General features: G+C 45.1%; 1 protein-coding gene across 1 annotated transcript; it reads right to left on the reverse strand.

Annotated features, from left to right (window-relative positions):
- Nucleotides 1-1119: 1119 nt before the first annotated feature.
- Nucleotides 1120-3880, reverse strand: LOC123137021 (probable protein phosphatase 2C 12). The gene is made up of 4 exons (XM_044556557.1): nucleotides 3540-3880; nucleotides 2032-2385; nucleotides 1826-1943; nucleotides 1120-1704 (listed from the first exon to the last, which is right to left on the reverse strand). The coding sequence occupies exons 1-4, from the start codon at nucleotides 3717-3719 to the stop codon at nucleotides 1283-1285; spliced, it is 1074 nt and encodes a 357-aa protein (XP_044412492.1). The 5' UTR covers nucleotides 3720-3880; the 3' UTR covers nucleotides 1120-1282.
- Nucleotides 3881-13551: the final 9671 nt, after the last annotated feature.

A 13551-nucleotide genomic window follows, 5' to 3' on the forward strand; every position in this document is an offset into this window, starting at 1 on the left:
GACGAAGGCCGCCTGGTGCAGCGGCTGCCACAACAGCCACGGCGGCGCCGCCGGGTGCGGCCCGTAGGACCCGGCCAAGAACAGGTGGATCTCCTGGACCGCCTGGGTTAGGTCCCGCAGCACCCCGAACACCTCCTCCGGAGTGAGGACGGCGAGGGCGGGCGCGACGGAGGAGCCCAGCGCGGGCAGGAGCGGGGCGACGGTCGTGCCTGGTCGCCGGAGGCGACGAGTTACCGGCAGCGGAAGAGACGGGCTTGGCGGCGGTGAAGACATGATCGAACCGAAGCTATCTGATACCAAATTGTTATGGCGCTGCTAGAAGGAGGGCGCGAGAGGGCCGACTGGGGGCCTTTTGCCCACGGCCGGGCAAAAGGGAAGGGATTTCCTTCTTAATTCTTGCTTGATTAGATTGATACATCTCCTCTCTTTATATAGAGAGGTTTACTTGACTCCTAAGCAAGGCTCACTTGACCCCTAAGCAAGCGACCCTTATCTCTAATTAATCCTAAGACTAATGGGCCCATTAGGCCCATTACGTACTCTAACAAGGGTCGATGACGACAGGTGCCTTCGACTCGCTCTAGTGCTCGTAGTCATCGCTACGAGGTCAAGAGACCTGGGTGTAATTTTTTGTCAATTCTGATGTTTTCTGAACTGCCTTTATAGTTTATGAAACAAAAAAAATTGAGAAGTTGATTAATTAGCAGGGGACAAGTGCAAATAAAATACAGTAAAAGTATAAAAAAAGTCTGCCTTTTTTTACAACACACATGTTTGAATGTTCTATTCTCGTGCAAAATTTCGTCGGGAAATAACATTCAATGTGGCCAACAAAAATATACCAACACTCTTAACAGGCTCATTTTAAAAGCATTTTGAGCCATCTGTTTTGCTTTTTTATGCAAAGCATCGCAAATGTGATTTCTTCACTAAAATTTGTACGGGGGAGAGCACTCGAGAATGTTTGTCTGCAAGAAAGTTGAGAATTTTTTGAAATTGTTTCGCTATTTTTCCAAATTTAGTGTTCATATCCAGGTGCATTTGCACCTTGGAGCGTACTTGCGATTATTTGGCTGGATTTCTTATTTGGTGTGTGAGTGTGATGGGAGACACACAACATAGACAAATAAGAAAGTTATTTTCTTCAGCCGAAACTATGTTACACTTGGACAAACCTAGAAAAGTATTTGCAAAAAAGAAAGCAAAACCCCGGCAAAAAAGAAGGAAAACCATGTACTACTACAAGATGGAGGCGAACGGCCGGAGCCTGAGCGCCGGCTAGCTAGAGCTTGGTGGCCGCTGCGGCGCTGTGGTCGTGCAGGAAGAGGCAGACCGCGGAGCAGTCGTCCACCCGTGAGGACGGGTACTTGGTCTTCCACCTCTGCACCGCCGCCTCCACCACGGCCTTCGACGCGTGCTGCTTCCGCGGCGTGGCGCACACGATGGACACCACCTCCTCGTTGCTCAGCACGTCCCACACCCCGTCCGTCGCCAGGATGATGAACAGGTCCGCGTCGCTTATCCGGTGGCCCGTCACCTGCGGCGTCGAGATGACGCCGTGGTGCTTCAGCCTCGAGTCCCCCAGCGCGCGCGCCATGGCCAGCCCCGGGAGGTTCTCGCCGGGCAGCCACACACGCATCACGCCCGGCTCCTCCCTCAGCGCGAACACGCGCCCCTCGCACTTGTTGATCCTCTCCGCCTCCTCTGCATCCACATCAACGCTTAATTAATTGATTACTCCTAGTACGTAGTACAGTACATCACTGCAATGCAATATGCAATGGCGGAATGGCCAATGAAAGAATGCAGTGGCCGGAGGTCTCACCAGGCAGGCCGGGCTTCTGGTCAGTGGTGAGCTGCACGGCCTTGAGGTAGCCGGCCCCAGACATGGTCGCAAGAACCGCCCTCGAGTCCCCGAGGTTGGCAATGATCAGATCCTTGCCCTGTTACCCATCAAATTCAAGACACACATTTTCTTTTTCTGTAAGATGATGACGTGCAACATTTTTTGTGTAATGATCAATCGGTTACCTGCTTGATGGCACACACTGCCGTGGTGCCGCTGAAGTTGCAGTCCATGTTGGCCTGCAGCTTGAGCTCGTTGTCCATGGCCTTGAACGCATTGGTGCAGGCCTCCCTCCACTCCTCCAGCATCTGCGACGGGTGCGGTGACGAGTTGCCGCTGCTGTCCGCGGAGGTCGAAGGCGAGGCGTCGCTGAACACGGCGTCGTCGGCGTCCGCGTCCGCGTCCGCCAGGAGCAGCGCATTCCGGTGGCTCAGGACCATGAAGGGGAGGTAGTCCCTCACCAGCTTGCTCACAAAGTGGCCACACCTGCCGTGGCCGTCGAACACGCCGCAGAACACGCCGTCCTCCATGCCAAATCCCTGGTGAAAAACAAAACAAAATTCATGAGATTCAGACAAAATTGCACAGTTGATTTAAAAATTCTGTAATACATTATTTTCTCCGTCTCATAATATAAGAATGTTTTTTATACGAAGTATTCAGTAGGTAGTTAAAAACTCGAATGGTAGGTGAGGTTAGTGGGGTTCGGTAAAGCAATCTTTGGGAACAATTTGGAATCTTTGGAAACACATGGCTGCTTTGGAACCTTTACAGGATCACATGGTGTCCCTCTTTTCCATGTACTCTCTTCGTTTCTAAATATAAGTTTTTGGAGAAATTTCATTATAGAAAACATACGGAGCAAAATAAATGAATCTACACTTTAAAAATGCATCTATATACATCCGTAAGCGGTCTATAGTACTATTTAGGAACGGAGGAAATAGATCAGATCACTTGCTGCAATAATTGCGGAAAAGAATCAGCTGCTAAATCTGAATGATTTCAATAAAACTAGTAGTACTACAGTACTCTACCGTTCGCCAAAGTGTAATAATTAGCCTTTCCTTGGCCATCTCTCTAACAAGAATTAGTATAAATGGAAAAGGTTGGACAATTTGTGAATTGAACCTAAACGGTAGCCACAGTGCTGTAGTTAGGATTAGACAGGGCAGCAGCGAAAACTAGGTGGAGTAATTTGACCGCAAAAAAGATTGTACTAGTCCAGTTGTGGTGTTGATGAAAATATCTGTACAGCGTTGAGCCAGCACAGAACCCATCAAGAAATTAAACTGTTGTACGTCCACAAAAAATCTGCCACTAGCAACAAGAATTTCAATGTAACCCACTGATCGAAACCACAGAGCACACCCCGGCTGACCCAATAAAAGCACAAATTCCAGCATATATAGGAGTAATACTAATAAAGAATCACATCACATCACATAGAAGAAAAAGAAGAAGATTCACAGATAAAACTGCAGAACAAATTAGTACTAGTAAGATGGATCTTGTGGTGAGGCGATTATAAGCTCATGGAAGCTCCCAGCTGGCCTCAAGAAGACCGAAAACCCGAGTTAGAAGAGTGACAGACAATTGGAGCACAAAATGGAGCAATTCAACCCAAACCCAACCAACATGAAGCAGGAGAAAGTAGATAGGCCTAGATAGATAGAGGTAGTGAAGAAATTACCTGGCAGAGGATGACGGCGTCCTGGTTGGGGCCTTTCTTGCCCTTCTGGGAGAAGAGGGAGGCCACCTTCCTGGGCGACGACGCGCCGCCCCCTCCTTCCTCGTCCATGACGTAGACGATGCTCTCGTCCGCCTCCTGCCCCTGCTGCCCGAGGTGCTCCGAGGACGCGCAGATCCCCATCAAGATCCTCCGAGAATCAGGACCCTTGAAGATTCTTCCGCAGCCTCCGGTGTGATGCGCTGTGCTTCCGCAGGGCTGAGTTGTTTAAGAAGCCATGGGTCCGCGGATTCGAAGGGGAGGTGGTCAGCGCGGCCAAGGAAGGAGGACACAGGTTGAAGAAAGGAAGCTGTGGGCGTTTTAAAGCGGGGGCGGAGGGAGGGATTAGGATGACCGGACGGAACGCAGGGATTAGGACCGTGATTAGGCAAGTTGGTTGCAATAATGGACGCTAGTGGTATACTAGTACTCCCTTCGTCCGGAAATACTTGTTATCAAAATGAATAAAAGGGATGTATCTAAATATATATTAGTTTTAGATACATTCTTTTTCATTCATTTTGAGGACAAATATTTTCGGAGGGAGGGAGTATACAGTAGTAGGCTCACGAAGGGAGGGAGGGAGAGAGATGTCGTCATGCACGAGCACGAGGTTTTGGCGCGCTTTTCCCTTGCCGTGAAACCGTCCCGTGGGCCGGCTCCGGCCCTGTTTCTTAATGCTGCCTATTTTTACTCGGAGGCCAACTTCGGTCTGTGAGCATAATTGGTTTGCTACCAACATTTGGCATTGCCAATATTTGGCAAGCCAACATTTGGCAAAGTTAAAAGTTGCCAACATTTGGCAACTTTTTGTGAGATTGACAACGAGAATTGGCAAGCAACCAATCTCTAGCCAATATTTGGTAGTTGCCAAAATTTGGCATGCCAACTTTTGGCATCGAACCAATTATGCTCTGTATCCGCCCTCTAAAAAGAAAGTGTTTCATCCGGAGCTCAATGCAAAGTAATACCGCAAAAGAATGGACTGTTCACGGTTCGTTCTGCTTATCTGGAGGAATGGAAAGCCCAACATGGAAGGAAATTGCAACACTCAGATGGCATTGGAGGAATAAATGTCAATACTATTTGAAGCAAGATTTGGAAATTATCTTGTCCAGCAAAAGTGAAGATCTTTATTTGGCGTACCTTACATGGAACCCTCCCGTGTCGTGTTACACTTGCTAATAGACATATGAAAGTTTCGCCCACCTGCCCATCATGTTCAAACGGGCATGAAGATACAAAACACTTATTATTTTTATGTCAAAAGGCAAAAGAGGTGTGGGAGAAACTGGGATTGCACGAAGCCATTAAAAAAGCCTGTGCGGTCGATCGTGCGTGAGAGGCAGTACTTGAATTTCTAATTTTTATGCCAGAACATGAGCTATCTATATTGGGCACACAGAATGTTCGCGAACTGATCGCTATAACAGCCTGGTATTTATGGTGGGAAAGACGTTCGCTAGTTCATCAGGGGAAGACCCAAGATGCATACCAAATTTCGATGGGAGCCCGTGCTATAACGACGAACTATGTTATTGCCCAATCCTCCAAGGCAACAAATAAAATAGAGGGATGGACGAGACCCCCTCTAGGTTTTGTGAAATTAAATGTCGATGCTTCTTTTGATCAAGACATGCTTAGAGGCACAGCGGGAGCTGTATCTTAGAGATGATAAAGGAAGATTTATTGTTGGAGGGAATTGGAAGATGGATTGGTGTGCAGATGTTTTAATAGCAGAAGCCATGGCACTACGTTTTGGCTTATTACTGGCACAAAAGGCGGGAAGTAACCGACTTGTTGTTAACTCTGATAATATGGAAGTAATTGACACGATGAAGAATGGAGGACATACAACGGGAGCGGCGGCAGCTGTGTTTGATGATTGTTATTTTTTGGTTTGTAATTTTTCGTTAGTTAGATTTGAACACTGTAATAGGAAGGCAAATAAAGTAGCTCATGAAGTTGCTAGAGTAGCCAAATTTTCTGAGACAAAGGACTGGTTTGAGGAACCTATGAATGATATTGTAAATTTTTTCGTAGACGATGTAACCATTATTACTAATAAATAAAGAGGATGTTTATTTAAAAAAAAAATAATACCGCTGGGTCGCTTGGATTGCACGGCCGGCGTCGGCAATCATTGCTTTTTTTCTTTCTCTTTTGAGTCTTTTTTCCTTTTTTATTAAATGAATGAATGCCGTCACGCTTGTCATGTACTAGTACTATGCTAGATCACGCATAACGTGGCCACTCCGCTCACATATCACCTGGATGTAGTATCTGCAGCTGCCACCGCTGCCATATGGAGCTACGTACTATGAGAAGTCGAGAGTCAAAGTGCTGGAATTAATACCTAGTTCCGACGAGAGCTCTCAACCTGGCATGATATCTGTGGCTGGCTTAATCATAAAGACCATAAGCACATGTTGGAAATATGAGCAATTTATTGAATAATTTTATTAAGAAAAATACTAGATAAAACATGACTAATAAAGCAGAGATAAAACAAGTCATGCGATCTTATAGAGAGAAGGTAAATAGCATCCGCATATGTGAACTGTAACCAAACATATCTAGAGCAAACACTAGAACAAGAAATTGTGGCAGGAACTCTAACAGCAAAAATAAAAACACGTACGGGACAACAGCAGGAGCAGAAGCACTGGACTTGGGGTCGACATCCTCGCCAACTATGTCGTCGAAGATGTTGTCAACGTCGGGAAAGAAGTCGTCGTTGGGGAAGTGGTTGTCAGTGTCCATGATGAACCGGTCAGTAGTCGCGCGGAGCGCTCCCCAAAAACGTTATCACCCTTCTCCCATACATGATTCAAAGAGGTGCAGTTTTGGAGGCCTACTGTCCCGACTCGCGGTGCATCCGTAAGCCGGGATGAGGAAGGCTCAGGAACCGGTGGCGAGAGAAAAAAATAGTTCTGGTGCCTCTCTCTGAGAGGAGCGGTCTCCCTTTTATAGGCGCAACTGAAGGAGGCGAGAGGCTGCGCCGGGAGCTGAAGGGAACGAGGGAGACAAAACGAACAAACTTCAGCCGAAGAGGCGAGCCGTTCAGATTCAGTGTCCACTATAGAAAAACGTTTCAGCTCACACGTGACCTTTCGTATATCCGCCGTGCGTGGCAAAAATTTAAACATAGGCTCGGCTCATTCTCGCAACCCGCGGCGTGGCGCGGCCTGATGTGACGAGGCGGACGGCGAAGGAGGAGCGCGCGTGGATGTCTCTCTTGTTCTCATCCTCATACATGTGGGGAAAGAATCTCCCTTATAAAGTGGTCCAACTCCCTCTAAAATAGCAATGTGGGACTAAACTTTAGTTCCACCTCTTGCCTTGCAATGAATGGGCCGCGTGGGCCTTCAAGATTTATTAGGAATTTCTGAAACCGCTATTGGGCTTGGTTCAAAATAGATAAGCAATCTCCCACCAGATCCCAGAGGCACACAAAATTTGCCTTTGGTTCCAAAACACTGTTTTATATACCGGTACTGCAGTGAAGACCGTTAAGTTTAACTTCCACCTAGAACTCTATGCTACACTAGTAAGCAACTTAAACAGTGGACTGAGCCTTGAACTGCAAGTTTTCTGCGAATCTAACTTCACATAAAGCCTTGACCGATACGAGGCTACCGTGGGTCTTCCCCGCGGGTGGAGCATATGCGTCATACTCCGAGACCTTTCATGAGTTTACTAAAGAGAACCCTACTCTCATAGATTGCGACGTTTAACAATCAGACTGATATATGTGTGTTCTTCAAAAGATGTTCTGCAGGACAACATCTCTGCTTAAAAGAGCCACTTAGAACACATTAAGATATACATCAACCTGCCATGCAGATTAGGAGAGTATTGCATCTTCATGGAGTGGTATTGTTAACAGTAAGGATACTCTCCTCTCAGTTGACCAACAACTTGTCTTTCACATCTAATTCGCGGGATCTCCGATCACAAAGAATAGGTTACCACTGTGAACAACTCATATTGTGGGTCTCATACCCATCTCCCTCGATGCAATATCTATCACATTACGTGATAGGCCCTTAGTACAAGGATCTGCCAGATTTTTAGACGTTTGAATATAATCCAATGCAATAACTCCGGAGTTTTTCATTTTTCTGACAGACTTTAACCTCCTCTGAATGTGTCTTGATGACTTCATGTTATCCTTTGAGGTGCTCACTTTCGTGATCACAGTTTGATTGTCGCAGTTCATAAGGATACCCGATACAGGTTTCTCAACAATCAGCAAGTCATTCAAGAACCGACGAAGCCAATCTTCTTCAACGGTAGCTATATCTAGTGCTGTGAGTTCTACTTCCATTGTTGACCTCGTTAAGATGGTCTGCTTGCAAGACTTCCAAGAAACAGCGCCACCTCCATGAGTGAATACATATTCGCTCGTGGCCTTTATTTCATCAGCATCTGAGATCCAGTTTGAGTCACTATACCCTTCAAGCACCATTGGGTGCTCAGTGAATTCCATAATGAAGGAAATATGCCCTAGAGGCAATAATAAAGTTATTATTTATTTCCTTATATCATGATAAATGTTTATTATTCATGCTAGAATTGTATTAACCGGAAACATAATACATGTGTGAATACATAGACAAACATAGTGTCACTAGTATGCCTCTACTTGACTAGCTCGTTTATCAAAGATGGTTATGTTTCCTAGCCATGGACAAAAGAATTGTCATTTGATTAACGGGATCACATCATTAGGAGAATGATGTGATTGACATGACCCATTCCGTTAGCCTAGCACTTGATCGTTTAGTATGTTGCTATTGCTTTCTTCATGACTTATACATGTTCCTGTAACTATGAGATTATGCAACTTCCGTTTACCGGAGGAACACTTTGGATGCTACCAAACGTCACAACGTAACTGGGTGATTATAAAGGAGTACTACAGGTGTCTCCAAAGGTACATGTTGGGTTGGCGTATTTCGAGATTAAGTTTTGTCACTCCAATTGTCGGAGAGGTATCTCTGGGCCCTCTCGGTAATGCACATCACTACAAGCCTTGCAAGCAATGTAGCTAATGAGTTAGTTACGGAATGATGCATTACGTAACGAGTAAAGAGACTTGCCGGTAACGAGATTGAACTAGGTATTGGATACCGACGATCGAATCTCGGGCAAGTAACATACCGATGACAAAGGGAACAACGTATGTTGTTATGCGGTTTGACCGATAAAGATCTTCGTAGAATATGTAGGAGCCAATATGGGCATCCAGGTTCCGCTATTGGTTATTGACTGAGAATAGTTCTAGGTCATGTCTACATAGTTCTCAAACCCGTAGGGTCTGCACGCTTAAGGTTTCGATGACAGTTATATTATGAGTTTATGAGTTTTGATGTACCGAAGGAGTTCGGAGTCCCGGATGAGATCGGGGTCATGACTAAGAGTCTCGAAATGGTCGAGACATAAAGATCGATATATTGGACGACTATATTCGGACTTCGGAAAGGTTCCGAGTGATTCAGGTATTTATCGGAGTACCGGAGAGTTACGGGAATTCGCCGGAGAGAAGTATTGGGCCTTATTGGGCCATACGGGAAAGAGAGAGGGGCTGCCTAGGGCAGGCCGCGCGCTCCCCCATGGCCTAGTCCGAATTGGACTAGGGGGAGGGGCCGCACCCCCTCCTTCCTTCCCTTCTCTCTTCCCCTTCCTTGTTTCCTACTCCTACTACTTGGAAGGACTCCTAGTTGGACTAGGAAAGGGGGAATCCTACTCCCGGTGGGAGTAGGACTCCCCTAGGGCGCGCCATAGAGAGGGCCGGCCCTCCCCTCCTCCACTCCTTTATATACGGGGGCAGGGGGCACCCCATAAACACACAAGTTGATCTACGGATCGTTCCTTAGCCGTGTGCGGTGCCCCCCTCCACCATATTCCACCTCGGTCATATCGTCGCGAAGTTTAGGCGAAGCCCTGCGCCGGTAGAGCATCATCATCGTCACCACGCCGTCGTGCTGACGGAACTCATCCCCGACACTTTGCTGGATCGGAGTCTGGGGATCGTCATCGAGCTGAACGTGTGCTGAACTCGGAGGTGCCGTACGTTCGGTACTTGGATCGGTCGGATCGTGAAGACGTACGACTACATCAACCGCGTTGTCATAACGCTTCCGCTTACGGTCTACGAGGGTACGTGGACAACACTCTCCCCTCTCGTTGCTATGCCATCACCATGATCTTGCGTGTACGTAGGAATTTTTTTGAAATTACTACGTTCCCCAACAGTGGCATCCGAGCCTAGGTTTTATGCGTTGATGTTATATGCACGAGTAGAACACAAGTGAGTTGTGGGCGATATAAGTCATACTGCTTACCAGCATGTCATACTTTGGTTCAGCGGTATTGTTGGATGAAGCGGCCCGAACCGACATTACGCGTACGCTTACGCGAGACTGGTTTTACCGCCGTGCTTTGCACACAGGTGACTAGCGAGTGTCTGTTTCTCCAACTTTAGTTGAACCGAGTGTGGCTACGCCCGGTGCTTGCGAAGGTTAAAACAACACTAACTTAACGAACTATCGTTGTGGTTTTGATTCGTAGGTAAGAACGGTTCTTGCTAAGCCCGTAGCAGCCACATAAATTTGCAACAACAAAGTAGAGGACGTCTAACTTGTTTTTGCAGGGCATGTTGTGATGTGATATGGTCAAGACGTGATGGTATATTTTATTGTATGAGATGATCATGTTTTGTAACCGAAGTTATCGGCAACTGGCAGGAGCCATATGGTTGTCGCTTTATTGTATGAAATGCAAACGCCCTGTAATTGCTTTACTTTATCACTAAGCGGTAGCGATAGTCGTAGAAGCAATAGATGGCGTAACGACAACGATGCTACGATGGAGATCAAGGTGTCGTGCCGGTGACGATGGTGATCACGACGGTGCTTCGGAGATGGGGATCACAAGCACAAGATGATGATGGCCATATCATATCACTTATATTGATTGCATGTGATGTTGATCCTTTATGTATCTTATCTTGCTTTGATTGACGGTAGCATTTTAAGATGATCTCTCACTAAATTATCAAGAAGTGTTCTCCCTGAGTATGCACCGTTGCGAAAGTTCTTCGTGCCGAGACACCACGTGACGATCGGGTGTGATAGGCTCTACGTTCAAATACAATGGGTGCAAAACAGTTGCACACGCGGAATACTCAGGTTAAACTTGACGAGCCTAGCATATACAGATATGGCCTCGGAACACGGAGACCGAAAGGTCGAGCGTGAATCATATAGTAGATATGATCAACATAGTGATGTTCATCATTGAAAACTACTCCATCTCACGTGATGATCGGACATGGTTTAGTTGATTTGGATCACGTGATCACTTAGATGACTAGAGAGATGTCTGTCTAAGTGGGAGTTCTTAAGTAATATGATTAATTGAACTTAAATTTATCATGAACTTAGTCCTGGTAGTACTTTGCAAATTATGTTGTAGACCAATAGCATGCGTTGTTGCTTTCATATGTTTATTTTGATATGTTCCTAGAGAAAATTGTGTTGAAAGATGTTAGTAGGAATGATGCGGATTGGATCCGTGATCTGAGGTTTATCCTCATTGCTGCACAGAAGAATTATTTCCTTAATGCACCGCTAGGTGACAGACCTATTGCAGGAGCAGATGCAGACATTATGAACGTTTGACTAGCTCAATACGATGACTACTTGATAGTTTAGTGCACCATGCTTAACGGCTTAGAATCGGGACTTCAAAGACGTTTTGAACGTCATGGACCATATGAGATGTTCCAGGAATTGAAGTTAATATTTCAAGTGAATACCCGAGTTGAGAGATATGAAGTCTCCAACAAGTTCTATGGCTAAAAGAGGGAGGAGAATCACTCAACTATTAAGCATGTGCTCAGATTGTCTGGGTACTTCAATCGCTTGAATCAAGTGGGAGTTAATCTTCCAGATAAGATAGTGATTGACAGAATTCTCTAGTCACCATCACTAAGTTACTAGAACTTCGTGATGAACTATAGTATGCAAGGGATGACAAAAACGATTCCCGAGCTCTTCGTGATGTTGAAATCGACGAAGGTAGAAATCAAGAAAGAGCATCAAGTGTTAATGATTGACAAGATCACTAGTTTCAAGAAAAGGGCAAAGGGAAAGAAAGGGAAACTTCAAGTAGAATGGCAAACAAGTTGTCACTCCCGTGAAGAAGACCAAAGCTGAACCAAAGCCTGAAACTGAGTGCTTACACTGCAAAGGAAATGGTCACTGGAAACGGAAATGCCCTGAATATTTGGTGGATAAGAAGGATGGCAAAGTGAACAAGGGTATATTTGATATACATGTTATTGATGTGTGCCTTACTAGTGTTTATAGTAGCCCCTGAGTATTTGATACTTGTTCGGTTGCTAAGATTAGTAACTCGAAACAGGAGTTACAGAATAAACAGAGACTAGTTGAAGGGGAAGTGTCAATGAGTGTTAGAAGTAGTTCCAAGATTGATATGATCATCATGGCACACTCCCTATACTTTCGGGATTAGTGTTAAACCTAAATAAATGTTATTTGGCGTTTGCGTTGAGCATGAATATGATTTGATCATGTTTATTGCGATACAATTATTCATTTAAAGTCAAAGAATAATTGTTGTTCTGTTTACATGAATAAAACCTTCGATGGTCATACACCCAATGAAAATAGTTTGTTGGATCTCGATCGTAGTGATACACATATTCATAATAATGATGCCAAAAGATGCAAAGTTAATAATGATAGTGCAACTTATTTGTAGCACTGCCGTTTAGGTCATATCGGTGTAAAGCGCATGAAGAAACTCCATAAAGATGGATTTTCGGAATCACTTGGTTATGAATCATTTGATGCTTGCGAACCGTGCCTTTTGGGCAAGATGACTAAAACTCCGTTCTTCGGAATAATGGAACAAGCTACTGACTTGTTGGAAATAATACATACTGATGTATGCAGACCAATGAGTATGAAGGCTTGTGGCAAGTATCATTATTTTCTGACCTTCACAAGATGATTTGAGCAGATATGGGTATATCTACTTGATGAAACATAAGTCTGAAATAGTTGAAAGGTTCAAAGAATTTCAGAGTGAAGTGGAAAAATCATCGTAACAAGAAAATAAAGTTTCTGCGATCTGATCGCGGAGACGAATATTTGAGTTACGAGTTTGGTCTTCAATTAAAACAATGTGGAATAGTTTCACAGCTCACGTCACCTGGAACACCACAACGTTATGTTGTGTCCGAACATCGTAATCGTACTTTACTAGATATGGTGTGATCTATGATGTCTCTTATCGGTTTACCACTATCATTTTGGGGTTATGCATTAGAGACAGCTACATTCACGTTTAATAGGGCACCATCTAAATGCGTTGAGACGACACCGTATGAACTATGGTTTAGCAGTAAACCTAAGCTGTCGTTTCTTAAAGTTTGGGGCTGCGATGCTTGTATGAAAAAGTTTCACCCTGATAAGCTCAAACCCAAATCGGAGAAGTGCGTCTTCATAGAATACCCAAAGGAAAATGTTGGGTACACCTTCTATCACAGATCCGAAGGTAAGATATTCGTTGCTAAAAATGGATCCTTTCTAGAGAAGGAGTTTCTCTCGAAAGAAGTGAGTGGGAGGAAAGTAGAACTTGATGAGGTAACTGTACCTTCTCCCGAATTGGAAAATAGTTCATCACTAAAATCAGTTCCAGTGATTCCTACACCAATTAGTGAGGAAGCTAATGATGATGATCATGAAACTTCAGATCAAGTTACTACAGAACCTCGTAGGTCTTCCAGAGTACGGTACGCACCAGAGTGGTACGGTAATCCTGTTCTGAAAGTCATGTTACTAGACCATGATAAACCTACGAACTATGAGGAAGCGATGATGAGCCCAAATTCCGCGAAATGGCTGGAGGCCATGAAATCTGAGATAGGATCCATGTATGA

This window comes from Triticum aestivum, chromosome 6B (genome assembly GCF_018294505.1).
Source record: "Triticum aestivum cultivar Chinese Spring chromosome 6B, IWGSC CS RefSeq v2.1, whole genome shotgun sequence".
Taxonomy (NCBI): domain Eukaryota; kingdom Viridiplantae; phylum Streptophyta; class Magnoliopsida; order Poales; family Poaceae; genus Triticum; species Triticum aestivum.